We start from the raw sequence: 17,289 nt of genomic DNA, 5'->3' as shown, positions 1-17,289 counted from the left end.
CAGTATTGCATTTTGGCAAAATATTGTTTACAAATTTACCATCATGAAATTTTTAAAAGTGACGACTCTTAACATTTTGGCATCTGAGCACAGAATTGATGGATGTATTCATTGTGATGTGTTTCTGGCGTTGCTTAATAATTTAAGCCTACACATTTTTTATTCTTTCAAAGTTTTAATAAGTTTTGGTAAAAAAAATGAGCTGTGTCTAGAAAAAAAAAAAATTTCTAGACTTTTTCACTTTTTGTATTAAAATTTCAAGTCCAACAGGGCATGGATTTTAAGGCTTTATACAAAAATAATGTTTTTGTATCAAGGGAACCCTAGTGCCTATTTCATACATTGGTGCAGTTGTATCTAAGTTTAGCTCCATATATTTTTCAGCAATTTTTTCCATGCACATAATCTAGAAATACAATAGGTATCTTTCTGCACTGTATCTAGGGATTAGGTTCAAGTCTATATTTCTTTTAATCTAGAAGTTTACTGCATTTCAATAGCACACATAACCATCAAGGTTTAAGCTACGGTTGCATTTTTTGTAAAATGCGAAAAAAAGTTTTAGAATGCAAAAGTAGCAGTAGCCACTTTCGCAAAAATTTGTACAGGAGGTACGAAATGAGTAGACATTCAACCATCAATCATTAGCATTGTAGCATTTTGCTAAAGCTTTTCCCCCATTTTTGTTTTTTTGCTTAAGGAATTTTTTATCTAGCCTTTTTTATAAACCCTGATAAACATACTAGAATATTTTTACCATATCATCATTAAAGTGAAAAAAAAAGAAATTTACATTGTGATTTAAATCGGCTTACCTTTTTTTAATACAAATATGAAATATGTACTTATACACATCTATACAATATACAAACATATTTATACAAGCATATATACAATCACATATAACACTTTTGACCTCAAGGGACATGAATGTCCTTCCAGCAGGTCTATAAGGGTTTCTCTGTTATTTTTTTTAGCAACAACCTATTGCCGTTTGTTTAGGTTGATAATAGTTCAATATAAAATCTTTCTTTTTTTTGTATTTCTGAATACTCTGCGTACTCTGTCATAAACCAGACTTCCATTAAAATAGATAGCCACTATTAATCTGTTATACTGTAGTTCTCACTTTGACATTATGAGTGACAATTGGCTCATACAGTTTTTCAAATTCTCACCTAAAAATTATAATAATTGTAATTTTATTTTTGTTTGACAATACTGAGCATGTGCAGGAAACTGGTTTCTCTGTAAATTTTCTGAGCTCTTCAATTTTTCTATGTTCTCAGTATTGATACAGTCGAACCTTATTAACAAGAAATGCCGCTTTACATAAAGCATGTAATCAGTCCCATCGAGGTGAAGAATTTCTTTCTTTTAATTTACTGAATAATGTAAAATTTGATAAAGTGCTCGTATTCACTGATGCCATAAATTTTTGGGCTATAGAGCTCTGGTTCAAGCAAAATTAACCAAACAACATCTATGGTCAACATTTTCAGTAACACGCAATTAGTGAAAAAGTAATCAGTGAATTTTGCCCTCTTTGAACAACTGAGGAAATTACTGTCTCATCAACAGCGGAGATAGATTCTGAAGGTTGGGGTGGGGAGTGCCATAATGCTAATTGATGCTGTAAAGGCTACATGCAGCTCAAGAAAAACTTGTTACTCCTGCTGGACTTTGAAAAAAAACTCTTCCCAGCTATGATTTTTTTGCTCTATCAACTAGGATTTGGTACCCGTCCTAAGCAGCACCCCATGTGGATCGTATGGCCTAAGAGGTTGCCCTTGCTGGGGAAAGGGGCATGATGCTAGTGATTTCAATTCATACATGCACAGCAACCTTGATAACATCAAGGGGATATAAAAACATGTCAACTTAAGCTGATATCTAGTTTTAGCTGGGTTTTATTTAATTTCACCTTTAACCATTTTCAAAAATTATTAGTGTTATATGTGCTTGTATATTGTTGAACAGTTCTATATTCCATCACACAAAAATTTATAAAATGTTTTGAGCTGTAGTTTTCTATGCTATCTGCATGTTTGTGTTGAAAATAATTTAAAATTAGGTGGAAAAAGCATATTTTGATTGGTGGACAATCTGTTATTTGTGAATGAGCAGTGCAATTCGTCCAAAATAATTTTTTTTCTCACATTAAAAGCATTTTTCAATCTAGCTCAAAAATTTCAGAAATCATTCACATCTGTGACTTTTGTAGACTAGTGTTTCTTACCCTGGGGTCATATGCCCCCCCCCCCGCAGTCCTGCGATGTTCTAGGGGGCGCCACGACAAGTGATCCACAGGAAACTGCGAAGAAATAAAGCTTTCAAGTGAAATACGGTGGGAAAAAATGTCACTACTTTCAAAAGCAGCATTGCCGTTCATGATACCAAGGCAATCTTAATCCACGTGTTTACACCTCCCAAGGCATCATCTCCATAGGGCCTACAGGAAGAGATTCACGTGTAAATATTAAAATATGTAAGCTGTTACTACCAGGGCTCCAGAACATCACTATGCCAGGGGACTCATGATATTGAGACTGCCATGCCCCATAGAACCCCCCATGAGGAAATCTCACTGGACTCTAGCCCAGGGTGAGGACTCGTCAGGTTGGAAGGATTCATAATATAATTAGACTATTGGGTGGAATGGGCTCCCCCTAATGGGGATCTGTGCTTGGCACAGAGATCATATTTGTAAAAATTTTGTTCCTTATAAATTTATTTCTGACTGAATTCAATTCAATAATTCAGGGGTGGAAATTTGATTTTTGTAGCAGCAAAAATGTTTATGTTGCAGCATTTATGGGTTTTGTAGCATTTTAAAATTTCGCAAGTAAATAAAATACACAGTTTTATATACATCTATGTGATAGCATACACAGGATTACTTTTACTTCAAAGACAGTGTTATCTCAGCTCAGAAGAAGGGGGGTGTCTTCCTTCTCCCCCCCCCCCCAAAGATACAAAATACAGAGATTTCTTCTAGAAGAAATTATTTTTTTTAATTTTAAATCAAAGACTTCTTTTGTTATTTATATTTTTACATTCTCTACAAATATCAACAAATGAGAGGCTAACGTATGGTATTTCAAAAAAAAAAAATTACTAAAGTAGAGGCTTGAAACACTCATTAGAAAAGTAATTATTTGTCTTGTTTTTGCTGCTGATGCACATCTAAGTAGTGCTTTTGTTCTCTTCAGTTTCAATCATTTTTGAGCGTTTGATCTTGCTTCTTTTACCAGAATTCTGTGGCGTTTGGTCAGAACATATCTCCAAAAAATTTCTTTTTGATCTAGTAGTAGGTCTTGTTAATTATAACTAATTAGAAGTGAGATAGATGCACAAATACGTGCGTACGGCTAAACACCATTCTGACATATATTTTCATTCGCATTTGTGTGTATGATTTATTTCTGATTTTTAAATGACAATGAGAAAATGCTATATCTCAAAAATGTGATTTTGGAGTTATGTTCTGACTAAACACCACAGAATTTACCCATTTCATATTTAAAATGATAAGTGTTTCTTTTTGAGTTTACTCTTGATCATCATCATCTCAGTTTGATTCAACATACTTTGAGATGACTTCTTTTCCTGGGTCATTCTTAGAATATTTATTCAAAATTCTCAGAAATGTAATAACTATAGAGATTAAAAACTATAGACTTATTTTTAACTCAAACTATAGTAATTTAAACTACAAAATTAAATTATTTTTGATTTAAAATACAAAATAAAAACTAAAATAATGATTGAGCTGTTAGAAATTTAATAGAATGATTCTATTTTCACAAAAAATTCAAAATCCGAGTACATCTGTTTTCACTCACTATTCTTCACCAATTTCTGATTGCTTCTTGTATTTTATTTTCCAGCATCTTTAGCAGATTTTCAGTCTCTCGTGTTACTTCCAAGTTTTCTATTATTCATTCTCTTGATATGCTATTTCCTTTTATGTCATTCACCAGCATATTTAGTATTCAATGGGAAATGGTTTCCAGATGAGTATTAATTAAAATTACTTTGTCTAGACCATGGTCATGGTTGGTTTCAAAGGAATGAAAAGATAGTTCATGTAAGTGTTGCACTTGTTATGTGTTGCCATCTATCTTCCAAATAAAAATTAAATTTTTTTCTGCAAATTTCAAAATAATACTATATTAGATGGAATAATTTGCAGAAACCATTGTAATTTCTGATCCATTTCATCTAACTGGAACACAACTCAGATAGTATATAATAAATATGTGTAAGTTGATGAAGTAAGTGAATATAAAGCCCAGGATAAGAGCTTTAATGACTAAACTGCCTATGTTATCTCTCACCATATTACTCATGGCATATATAAATCTGCGAGTTTCCCCCAGATAATTTTACTCATGCGGCTTATATGCCAGAGATGCACCAAAACGATGTCTTGCACAGGTGAGAATTTTGTCTCAAGCCTTCCCTGCCCCCTTCACATGATTGCACAGGGGCTATTATATATATTTTTTAATAAAGGGACCCGTGAAAAATTGGGACCCAGGTGTCCATAGAAAATAACGACCTAAGCAAACCACATTCCCAGATGTGGAAGCCCCTAGCTGTCAGTATAGCTGGTGTATCTCAAAGCACTGTAGCCTGCGTTTGACAACCGTAAAAAAAAGGACAAGTCCAGGACAATTTATTTCATAGGTTTGTCAGATCATCTTATGTTCTATAATAACCAATGTTTCTCATAGTATTCTGATCTTGGAAGGGCTGATCACCGTCCTCTGAAACTATGTCTGTTTTGGAATCGGCTATAAACTGTAGATCCCAATACAATTAGCCCTGGTATGTAGAATATGATAATGATGTACAAAAATGGTCACTGTAACTGCGAGGGATGCTAGCTTGTTACCATATCATTTTCATTATTGAAGTGTCTACCACATTTCCAAAGAAAAGTTTTGTGAATTTTTGTTGACCTCTGCTTGTCTGCCTAAATAAGCTTTGCTGAAATCTTACATCAAATACCTTTCAAACCAACCATGACCATGGTCCAGACAAAAATTATTAACATTAATTAAAGTAACTAATTAATCAGTTAAAAATAGGGAGTGAAAACACATGTACTTAGATCAAATTTTTTGTGAAAATAAATCAAAGGAGTCAACTTTTTTTTTCTTTTTGAAAAAATAGCTGGAAACTTAGATTGAAGGATTTGTGTTTTTTTTTGTTGTTCTGTGGATGAGCGGCGATTTGCATAGTTTGACTCTATTTTATACGTTTTCGGAAGCCTAGGCACCAAATCCTGGGGGGGGGGGGAGGGGGGTTCCTCAAGTTAATTCCATTTACAGCCCCAAGAAATAAATTGCGAATGGAGTCATCAAAAAATCAGCTTCTATTGTGACGCAACTTCAAAGTTTCTTGAGGGAAAATTTTGTTTTTGGAGAAAAATTTTGTTTTGTTTAAGTAGGAAAGGTCTCAGATGAGGATGGGCTCCCTTTGGACTCGGTGTTTGAGAAACACTGTTGTAGACCGCAGGTTGAACAGAGGTGTAATGGGAAGTAACCTTACCCAAAGTAAGGTGTGGGGGGAAATCTGACACATATCAATCAACAAGCAAACAGAATTTTTGAAATACGCAAGAGTAATGTCATAAAACTTTTCAAGCTGATGAACACATGGGAGATTATTAAAAATGAGTTGTGATAACACAGTATGAATCATGGTCAACTTAAGTGGGATGTAATCATCATTTGAATTTAATATTGTAACTAACCATGGGAATAATAAATGCGAAGTTACTGATATTCTCAAGTTATCGAGGTTGCACTGTATATGTATTTATTTTAGATCAGTTGGCTCTGTGGTTGATGCTGAAGAGTTGCCCTCCATACCTCAGCCAAAAGTTGATATTGATGATTTAGACAAAATGTTTGGTTTAATTTTTTTTGTACCACGGCTTGGTTTTCTGGAAGCTTGTAATAACAAACTTTAGTTAATGCAAAATTAAGTTATCAGTCCCTTAACAATGTTTAACTAGTTCTATAAAAACTGTTTTATTAGTATGCATGGTATCTTATAAGTCGTAAGTTGGTCTTTATCCTCAACAACCATTTGTTATGTTTTGAATTTAAAAAAAACAACCCAAAAATGTGTTCAGAAATCACCATGTAGCAGTTTTGAGAATGAAAGTGTAGTGTGTCGCAAAATAAAAAAAATCAATTTTTATACAGTTCCACTGTCTTCTAACTTCCAATAAACAAGTTGTTGACCTGTCTCTTCTTAGCCTAGCAAAACAATTCCATGTTTCAAACTGCAATATTCAACGAGAAATTTGAATTCAAAAATCAGAGAAAAAGTGGGAAAGAAAAGCATAAAAGCCTATACACATTAGCGAGATAAGCCAAGCAATTATTTGGAATAAATTGTTCAGTAATTTATGCCGTGTTTTGTGAACGATTCTTGAGCTGTTTGAACTAGACCCACCTGGAATCTGTCTTTTCAACGGACATGAAAGAAAGAAAAGGAACACAAAGGAAGTTTGTGTACCCACAAGTAGATTAGAACCACCACTACTACTGAACCACACCTGCACCTTGTCCATATTCCTCTGCGGAACTTCTAATGAATTGGTACATGTTGGAACGTGCTTGTAAATGTTGTGAATCTGACCTGAAGTTTGTTTTTGTGTGATGCTTGTTATAGTACTATAATTTACTTTTCCAACTATGAGTGAAGTGTGATGATAGAATAATTGTTCCACCCACGGCACCCTCTTTCCCTAATCAACACTTATCTGCGTCTCCCCAGAGCAGTTTAACAAAGAAAAACTTCGAGAAACCTTTGTCTCCCCAAAGCAGAATGTTTTGCGATGTTCTGCAACGAGCCCTCAGCTGACTGAAAATGTTCTGCGGTAAAAATTCACATATACATAATAGCGTTTTTCTACACTATTCTTAAAATTCTTCCAGATTGTTCTGCAACAGCATTAGTTGTTCTGCGACGTACGTTGCACATTCATTTTGCTTTGGGGCCTTTGTCTGGGCTGCAGCTCAGCAGTGCCCCTCAGGAAGGTTGGCGGCACACTATTTGAGAACCCCTTGTTTATGCCATTTTTCCCCACCTTTTCTCAGATTTTTAATTCAAATATCTCTGCGAATATATTGCAGTTAAAACACTGAATTTTTTTCTTGGCCTTCAAAGAGACAGGGTAACTGTTTTCTGATTGGAAGTTAGAGCAGTTGGGGGCAACTTGCTGAATTGGATAGAATCGTGGTTAAGAGATAGGTCACAACGAGTTATGGTGAACAGGGAATTCTCTGGTTGGACAGACGTCACAAGTGGAGTTCCTCAAGGAAGTGTCCTTGGCCCCCATACTTTTTGTACTTTTTATCGATAAACTCGATCAGGCTATTGATGGGATTACTAGCAAATTCGCAGATGATGGGAAGTTAATGGGGGGAATCAAAGTGACAGGGGGTCACTCCAGACCAGTCTAAACAGGATTGCAGCATGACGTTTAGCGTTGATAAGTGCATGGTCGCTCATTTTGGTTTGAACAACCCACAGTTCTCTTACGAGTTGAATGGTGTCACTATCCCGGATGCAACTAGGGTCACCGATTTGGGAATTCTCATTGACGAGCGACTTAGGTTTTCTGAACATTGTTCAGCGGTGGTCAAAAAAGCGAATAGAATACTTGGTCTCATTTTCAAAAAGATCTCTTCGCGTTCTCCTAAAGTCATTCTTCCGCTTTTTCGAGGCTTAGTTCGTCCTGGACTGGAATATGCTGTAAGATTTTGGAGACCATATCTACAGAGGGACATAGACTTGGTTGAAGGGGTGCAGAGAAGAGCTACGCGTGTCTTTATTGGCACACGGGGCTTGAGTGAGTTATGAAGAGAGACTTCACTTTTTGAATATGTTTACATTGGATGAACACAGGTGTCAAGGAGATATGATCGAAGTGTTCAAAATTTTCAATGGGATGGATAGGATGGACCATGAAATTTTAGTACACCGCCAATTGACTGCTTTTACAAGGGGACACCAGTATTGATTGGTGAGGGACAATGCAAGGTTATGGTGTCGTAGGGAATTTTTCTCTAATAGGGTTGTTAATTAATAGAAAGCTTACCCCCAGAGGTAGTAAATTGTAACACAATTGACATGTTTAAAAAGAAATACGATAAACATGTTGGGGTGAATCGAGAAGCTGTCCATACTTAGAATAAGACAACCATAAGTATTCTTTATGGGCGTTGTATAATATTTTAGCACGTGTATATATTGTTTATAATTTTTATTAATTGCATTTTTAATTGGGTTGCTGTAATTTTTGAAATATATGACATCCATATTTTTATGGGCATCTTTTTCTCAGCCACCTCGTTGGACATTTTGCCTGTTTTGGATTTGTATTTGTATCAATGGTTCTCAACCTTTTTTGACTCATAGAGTCTTTTTGATATAAAAATTTCTATGGCGGAACTCTTTCTCTGTAGGCCATTTTTAATTTATTCATGAGTTACAGATTTATTTTTATTTAAAAATATCTATAATTATTATTTTTTCAAATTTACTGTTTTGTTGTTCTCCTGGAGCGGCCGCTGAGCCCCTGGAGAGTGCATACTGAGGGGTTCCGTAGAGCACCGGTTGGGAACCACTGAGTTAGAGAACAGAACTGAATAAATTTTAGATTTGTTCATTTCATGACACTATTTCCACTCACAAAACTGCTACAGGGTGACATCTGAACTATTTTGAACATTTTCTTAAATTGGAAACATACCTCTATGACGAATGGTTATGAGATAAGTACCAAATTAGGACTTACAGGATACCCTGTATACAGCGATGTCATTTAATGCACAATAAAATTTTGCTCATAAGATTAATATACACAAAATGAAGTGTTTGTGTCTCCAATACGGTTTTTTTAATTCAGGGTGTGTGTGCATAGTCAATAAGGAGTATGGCATTTTACTGGTGAACCTTTGATTCTAGACGCATACTTCAGTTAGAAAAAGTGTCTCCAAATAAGGTTAATATTTTAATAATTATACACTCAAATGTGTATAATTATTAAAATAAAAAAATTAGCTTTTTATACAGTCCCCCGTGGGCTCTAAAACCCAATTATAAAGTTGTAGCCCTGTCTCTCCTGATGCCTACAAAAAAAATCCATGTTTCTAAGTGTATTATTGACTGATGATGCCACTAGACATGGATAACAATGAGACTAAAAACTAAAATATGATAATGCATCTCTTTATTCATTAATGGTTTATTCTGCAACTCGTGCAATGAAATAAATGCGCAATGTGCATTTTTCTTTACATTGAATACACACTGCCAAAGCCTAGAAAACAGATAGTTTTCTTATAGTGTTGCAAGATTCAAAGCAAGCGCTGAGTGTGGAAATTTAATTTTTTTGTTGAAATCTTTAATGAGTAAAACATTTTATGAATTCTAGTATAGCTACAGAGACTATGAAATTAAATAATGGATAACCTAGGTGTCTAGAAATTTGTGCTCAGAAGATTCACTACCTTTTGATTTATTATTTACAATCTAATGAAATGAATATTTGATTCATCTGCTTGAATTCAAGGTGTACAAATGCTTAGACACAGCAGATTAAGTTTCATTTTTATTTCTGAGGTTATCATATGGGGTATTCTTAATAGATGGGTTACAGGGGGTTTTTTTTGTTGTTTTTTTTGTATTATTTGGTTCATCATTTTGTAAAAATGCTAATTTCATTAAGTTTTTTGAGAATTATTTTGATTACTTTGTTATTTTAAAATGTATTTGTCTAGTTTCTCCTCCCAAAAAATGTCACTTTACTTGCTATATATTTTTTATAATAGCTAATTAATACATTGAAATACATAGACGTTAATATAAGTGTTATTTTAACACCTGTGTGACATGTTTTTGTGAATTATGAACTTATTATTTTCATAAGGATAAAACATGTATGTTTAACACAAAGATTGTGACAACAGACAAAACCTGCATCTTCTATAATTCTGCACAAGGGTGTTTATACATTATTTTACAGCAGTGTTTTGTTGCTGATTAATAATGTGAAATGACTTTGTAGTAGAAATGTATGACAAATAAATCATTTTTCATTTATTCTTTTGAAAATGTCTTAGTTTCAAATAGAACTTATCATTTACGAGCCATAAATCATTACCCTCTCTTACACTCACATCGGGTACTCAGACAAAACCTCAAACTTTTCAATTGCCTCTCCCTGGGGTCTTGTGAAAGAAAGAAGCTTCATAGACCCAAATATAAAAGTAGGTAGTCCCACAGAACCTGGCATTTTGACCAAAAGTTTGTTGTACTAAATTATCTTCCACCACTATAAAAAATACTTTTATTACAGACCTGTAGCTGAAATGAAATTAAGCAGAGATCTCACGGGAAAATGGCTTGAAGCTCTCAGGATTAAGGCAAATGACAACGTAAGTGCTCAAATTTATATGCAGAGCAGATTCATAAAGAAGGATCAGCTTTTTTTACTGTACATTGGAACCTTGATTTTTTTTTTAAATTGAAATAAGACAAACCTACATTAGAAAACCAAAATTTTTGAATAATTAAATATGCACCAATCTGAAATTTCAGTAAAGTCAAAAACTTATAACAATTATAATCAAATATATACATAAATGAAGACAATATTGTCATCCTTTACATTGTGGCCATATCACAAAGTTTTATTAACTACATTATTTCAGTCAGTGTTGTTGCTCTGTGCTCTAACCATTATTCAAAAATGCATAATTAAAACAGTGGCTCCCAACATTTATAGAGGCTGCAGGTTTAAAGTCATAATTTATTGTAAAAAAACAGTTATATTAACTTTAAAATAGTTACAATAATAATAAAATACCCTTGCTTGTTAAGGAAAAAAAATGTATGAAAGTAACCAAACTTGTGGAAAAAAAACCCATGGCACCATAATTGCTTGTCTCTTTTTGCTTTCATAATTATCTTCACGTCTCTTCTGTAGTTGAAATTTGGAGTTCAGTGATAATTTCTTAATGGCCAGAAAAAAAATATCACAGTGGAAACTGATGTCATTTAATATACACTCATGTCCATAAATTAAGGATAATTCAGAATCACATGGAAATCGAAATCTAAAGTAAAAATTTCACCTGTAGAATTATCACACACATCTGCAAGAATGATATGCAAATTTCAGGAAGCCATCAGATGATGCTGATAGTACGTCACAATGACGAGAGTGTAAGAGGGGGGTATATAAGGAATGTTGGCAAAGAAGTAAAATTGTTCACAAGAGTTCTGTAAGGCGCTCAGTGCCATAAGCGAATAGTTATGACACAGTGGATGCATGTGGATGATTTTTTACGTGGTAGAATTATCGGCCACCTGGAATGTGGGCATACTCAGATGGAAGTATCCGAGGAACTTAGAATTCCCCAAAGTGTCATTTCTAGGCTTTGGCAACGATTCCAAGATTACGGAAATGTCAGTAGACGTTACAGTACAGGTCGCCCCAGAGTTACAACACCGAATGAAAACCGGTATTTGGCAGTAACTGCCAAAAGAAGCAGATGGAGCACAGCATCTGACCTGTCTCGTCAGCTATCTGCAGCCACGGGTACCACAGTTTCAAGGCAAACCATGTACAGATGTTCTGGAGATATTGGTCTATATGATCGCAGGCCTGTCAGATGTGTTCCGCTCACGGCAACTCACTGTCGGCAGCAATTAGCCTGGAGTAGAGAACATGCAATGTGGACATCGTCACAGTGGGCTTGTGTGATGTTTTCCGACGAGTCAAGGTTTAGCTTGCAGTCTGAATATGGAGAATGCCAGGTACCCAATACCACCAAGACAACATCATTGAACGACACCATTACGGTGGTGCAGCATTGCTCGTTTGGGGTGGAATTACACTGGGTTCCAGAACAGATCTGCATGTTCAAACCGGAACCATGAAAGACCAAATTTATCGGGACATCATTCTGGAACAACATGTACGTTTGTTTAGGGGTGCCATGGGCGCAGAATTTGTGTTTATGGATGACAACGCCCGTCCTCACCGAGCAAACATCGTAAACGAATGCCTTGAATCTGAGGATATAACCCGTATGGAATGGCCAGCATTCTCACCTAACTTGAATCTGATAGAGCATGTGTGGGACATGCTTGGCCAACGAGTTGCAGCCTGTCAACCACCTCCTACATGTGTACCGGAACTTCGGAGAGCATTGCTTGCTGAGTGGAGTGATCTTCCCCAAGATCAGATCAATAATTTGATACTCAGCATGCCTAGGCATTGCACGGACTGTATTTCATCGCATGGAGACATACAATGTATTAACCATCATACCAACCATGTAATAGTAAGTTTTTGTAAAGGAGATATTTTTTACAATTGCTTCAGGAAGCAAAAATCGTAGTTTTTATGAATGGTATCATACATACACCATCGTTATTGTTCTTCATCTTTTGTTTAATAAATGGGCTTTATGAATAAGTAACGTTTGTTTTGTTTCTGAACCTTTATTTGCCGGAGCTGGCATTATCCTCAATTTATGGACATGAGTGTAGAATTCCATATAAACGAGTGTCAAAAAATTGAGGCCCTACAGCAATATTTTACAGATTTTTTTCAAAGTGCCAATAAACTTCATACTCTTATTAGAGTCGTTCATGTGAAATAGATTCATGAGATACATTTTTTAATAAATAAATATCCCTTTTAATTAATAAAAATATATTTTTTAATAATAAATAATAATATATAAACCTCAGCCACCTCGTTGGACATTTTGCCTGTTGTGGCGTTGTATTTGTATAGTCACGGAAGTATACCATACGAGGTTAGTTCAAAATGTGTCTGACCATAATTTTTCAAGCATAACCCAATGAAGGAAGCTAGGGATGCATTGTTTGGTGCATGCATGTAGGCGATCCTAGTGCTCATGTTTGAATTTTTTCCTTCCAGAAGCTGCAAGTCACTGGCAGACTGCCGGTGATTGAGTGAGTTTAAGTGAGCATGTCGCATTTTCGATTTTTGACAAAACAGCAGAAAAACCTGAACGATGTTACTGCATTGAATTTTTTGTAAAGCTTGGTGATTCCCAAGTGTAAACAATCAGCAAGCTCCAACAGGCCTCTAGAGATGAAACAATGGACACCACACAGATAAAGGAGTCGTACAATCGCTTCAAAGATAGCAGCACATCAGTGGAGAATGAAGCATGTTTTGATAGGCCCTCAACATCCAGAAACAAGATTCTCATTGACCCATTGAGGAGTGTTGATGCAGGATAGTTGAATCATGATCAGAAAACTTGCAGACAAGATGAGCATCAGCAATGGATCCATTCATTCTATTTTAACCAATGCTTTGAGCTTCAGGAGAATCTCAGAAAAATTTATGCCAAAGCTGCTAACAATTGAGCAGAAGCAACTCTATTTGGAGATGGCATGGGGCATGCTAAATTACGCATTACATAGCACAACCATCACCAAGGAGTACTGCAGAAAGGTTCTGTGTCACAATTGGTAGCTTCATCACGATTGATGCAGTTGCATTCAAGTTTTTCTGCCATTTTGTCAAAAACTGAAAATGCGATGGCATTCACACTTTCTTACTCATCAGTGGACTGCCAGTAGGAAAAAATTCAAGCATGTGCACTAGGATCGCTTACATACATGCACCAAACCAGGCCTCCCTAGCTTTCATTGGTTTAAGCATAAAAATAAAAAAGTCTGATACTTTTTAAATAAACCTCATTTGATGCACCTTGATGATTGGCAGTGTTCTTGCATTCACCACAAATCTAAGACCTGCTACTATGTGATTTTAATATGTTCTCAAAACAAACATTTGAAAACTATGGAGTGGTGAAATCAGCATTTTGAAAAATTTGTTCTTAAGCAAAATAAATTATTAAAACTAATCCAGCTCCAAAATGTACTTGAAATGGGTGTTTATTATGTAAAAATATAGTAAATGAATAAAAGTATAAATTTTTATTATTTCATTAAAGATTTTTTTCAAAACAGACAACTTTCCAACCCACCCTCATGATTATTTACAGATTTTGAGCTACTTCTCACAAGAATCACTCAATCAAACTTCTGTAATTTAGAATTTTAATTGCATCAAAATAAAATTAATTCAGATTATAACATATCTCTATTGAGCAAAGACAAATAATATAAATAGCTCAATTCTAAAAACACTCTCAACAAATTGCTAGGATTTCTTTTTATATAAATACAGCTTCAATTTAATTTAAAATTGTTAATTGGAGAAGGATTAACAATAACGAGAGAATAAACTTTAAAAGGTTTGCTGATCATCGCAGTCTAATGTCCAGTGGCCAAACATCTCACAGTTATTGCAGTAAGGCCTTTCCTCATGTCGATCACCATGGTGGTGGGAGTGTGCCGCTTCATCTTCAATAAAGCTGGACTGTTTTGGACAATCCTCCGTGTCATGCAAGTCAAATATATCACAGATATCGCAGAATAATCTTGGAGGTATCTGCTTCACACCATTGCTAAAAAAGTTAATGTATGTAGCAAACTTTAAACTGTGAAGTACTTATCAAAACTTATATGCCGTAGAATAAAAGACGTTCAATTCATTTTAATGAATTCTTATGAGAAGTTCAAAGTAACTGGTTTTGTGAAATAAATCAGATTCCAGGCTATTAGGCCATGGTCTAGAACAGAGGTTCTCAAACTGTGTATCCCAACCTTTTTCAAGGGTGTCTTGGTGTGGTGGCCCAACAAAGGCTTTTCGAAGAGATTCTTTGTTAATCTGCTCTGGGGAGCCATGGATAAACATTAATTAGGGTAAGGGGTGCCGCAGTGGAAAAAGTTTGAAAACCTCTGGTCTAGGATATTCACGTTCCGATGTTTTGCTCACATCTGTGATAGATATCTTCCATAATAAGGACAATATCTGTGGCGGAGATTCAATAGCCAGACTGCAGAGCAAAGAGTTACTTATATACATATCGAACGTTTGATCAGATGTGTCTGGCTCCGATTGGCTGCCTGTGAGGTCTGATGGTGATCAGGGTCATTTCCACTCTGGCTGTCATTGAGGTCACATCTTCACTCTATTGGAGTAATAGGCCCTAAATGGGATTCACTTTCATAGTCTCTTTCCTTTCAATTCATGTTACTACTATGCCTGAAAATCTGAATCGTTTCACTGCGAAAGCGGGTATGGTAATGAACTTCTGATGAGAAGGCCTTGAAGTTATAAAATTTGATTTTGCGCTTTGTTTCCAATGTATAGTCTGCAATAACCAAATTTTCAAGTTTCTTCAGATGGCAACTTCTCTGGTGTTTTTTGATTCCGGTTACAGTGCTTTTTTTTCCTTGTTCCTATATATACTTTACCCACACAAATATATGACAGGGTATTCCCCTGCCCTGGATAGTGGGTCTCTAGAGTCATTAATGGAACATAGTGGTTAGTTTTGATTGACAAACATTTTTTGCTAATTTGGTTTTAGGGACAATATATGCAACCAACAACATTAATGCCCAACCCTATGATAAACTATGCTTCTGTTTAGTGAAGTTGAATTGTGATTTAAAAAAAAAAAAAGAGAAAATTTACATTGGTAATCATAAAGGAAGAATAACATTATAAAAGTAATGACTCGACCAAATTAGCTAACAACAACATGAACAAAAATTGAGAAAAGTTATTTGCACCCTTAAAAAACCAAACCTTCAAGAAAGACAAACCATGTCATTTATGAAAATTTTTGTACTTTTCTATTTTTTTTTATACTCTGTTCCAATTTCAAAATACCAATGTACTTCCAAAGCGAGAATTTCATTTACATACCGAATGATATGTGGAAATATAGTTAAGCATATCTGCAGATTAATCTGTATATATTGTGTTACAATAAATGTGATAAATCTGGTTATTATGTATAACAACTGATTTACTGCATAAGCAGAAAGAATGAAGCCCTTTTTCTTCAAAATCTGGTTAACCCCTTAATGCTCATAAACAAATATTCAGGCACTTTGTGACTGCACGTCATTTCTTAACTTTTTCTGTGGTAACTGACAGATTCGTTTTAAAATTATATATATGGTGGTTATCAAGAATGTGTGTGGCTCTGGCACATGGTTAAAACTTGTCTATACTAACAATGCTCGTGAACAGATTATTTTGCATGTGCTAACTAGCATACTATTTTCTTTCTTGAAACAGTGAAGAAATTACTGTAAAAAAATTACTATTTCGGGTTGTTTCACTAAAAGTAAAAGCTGACGTTAATAGATGTAAAATAAATTGATATATATAAAATTTATTGTCTGTCTGTGTGTGTTTTTGGTCTGATCGTCACCAAATTTTGCATATACACGAAACAAGACTCAACTTGAATGATAGGCTACTTTAAAAGCTTGTCAGAGCAAAGCCTATACCCGAAATGGACAAAAACCATTAGGCAACAATCGTTCATGGACCTCTCAAAAATGACTTTTGGAATGTTTACTTTGGTTTCCATGGCTCCCCTAACGTGTTTATTCCTTTACAATGGTTTGCTACTTCTTCAATGCTTCCCATATAATCATGGAAAAAATCTGGGCAGCACTGGGTAATATTGCTAATTTTGATATGAATACAAGATGCATCTGAAAAGTAAAAATACAACTGCCCGCATTCATTAAATAAATTTTTGTTTGACAAAACATTCACTATCCATTACAAATTATTTACTAGTTGATGCATGATTTTTCCACATAATTTAATACTTTAAGGCTGAGTTGTAGCATCTAATTCCGAGTTGTAGCCATAATTTTATTTCAACTTTATCATTGTTGAAAGCATATTATTGTCCTCCAAATGTTTTTTGAATAAAGAAACAAGCAGAAAGCACAAGGTCCAGGTGGTACGGAAGATTATCAATAACTTGCCACTTCAATCTTTGCAGAAGGCCATTGCAAAAATCTACTGGGAGCCAACATTTGCACTACAAAATTTTACACATTTCACGTTTAGCAGCATTCCAAATTGTCACTTCCATTCCACACCCTTTCTACTCAAACCAGTTTCATCATAGCAATGACAAAAAAATGTGAGAGGAAAGCAAAGGGATCATAGTACAAGCCAGTTGTTATTCAGCTTTTACCAATAAATTATTTACTTTCTTGGCTTACACACAGTGTGTATCTACTTTTCAGATAAGATACATATAAAAAAAGTTGGTGGAAAACTTCAAGCTCTGAACTAACCTAACAGATACACACGTTGAAATA

At 35.0% G+C, this 17,289-nt stretch overlaps 1 protein-coding gene across 1 annotated transcript in view; it reads right to left on the bottom strand.

The window, feature by feature from the left end:
* Positions 1–14,125: 14,125 nt before the first annotated feature.
* The window catches only part of LOC149075232 (uncharacterized), a 95,553-nt gene continuing 92,389 nt past the window's right edge, over positions 14,126–17,289 (bottom strand). The window contains exon 22 of the mRNA XM_089242519.1: positions 14,126–14,552. Within this exon, the coding sequence (XP_089098645.1) occupies positions 14,333–14,552 (220 nt within the window). The 3' untranslated portion in view covers positions 14,126–14,332. The remainder of the gene's footprint in view (positions 14,553–17,289) is intronic.

This window comes from Pholcus phalangioides, unplaced genomic scaffold, assembly GCF_987345545.1.
Source record: "Pholcus phalangioides strain wild (caught in Gottingen) unplaced genomic scaffold, Ppha-v1.0 ptg000015l_1, whole genome shotgun sequence".
Lineage (NCBI taxonomy): Eukaryota > Metazoa > Arthropoda > Arachnida > Araneae > Pholcidae > Pholcus > Pholcus phalangioides.
Note: the sequence above shows the minus strand (reverse complement) of the source record. Positions and strands in the feature narration are given on the sequence as shown.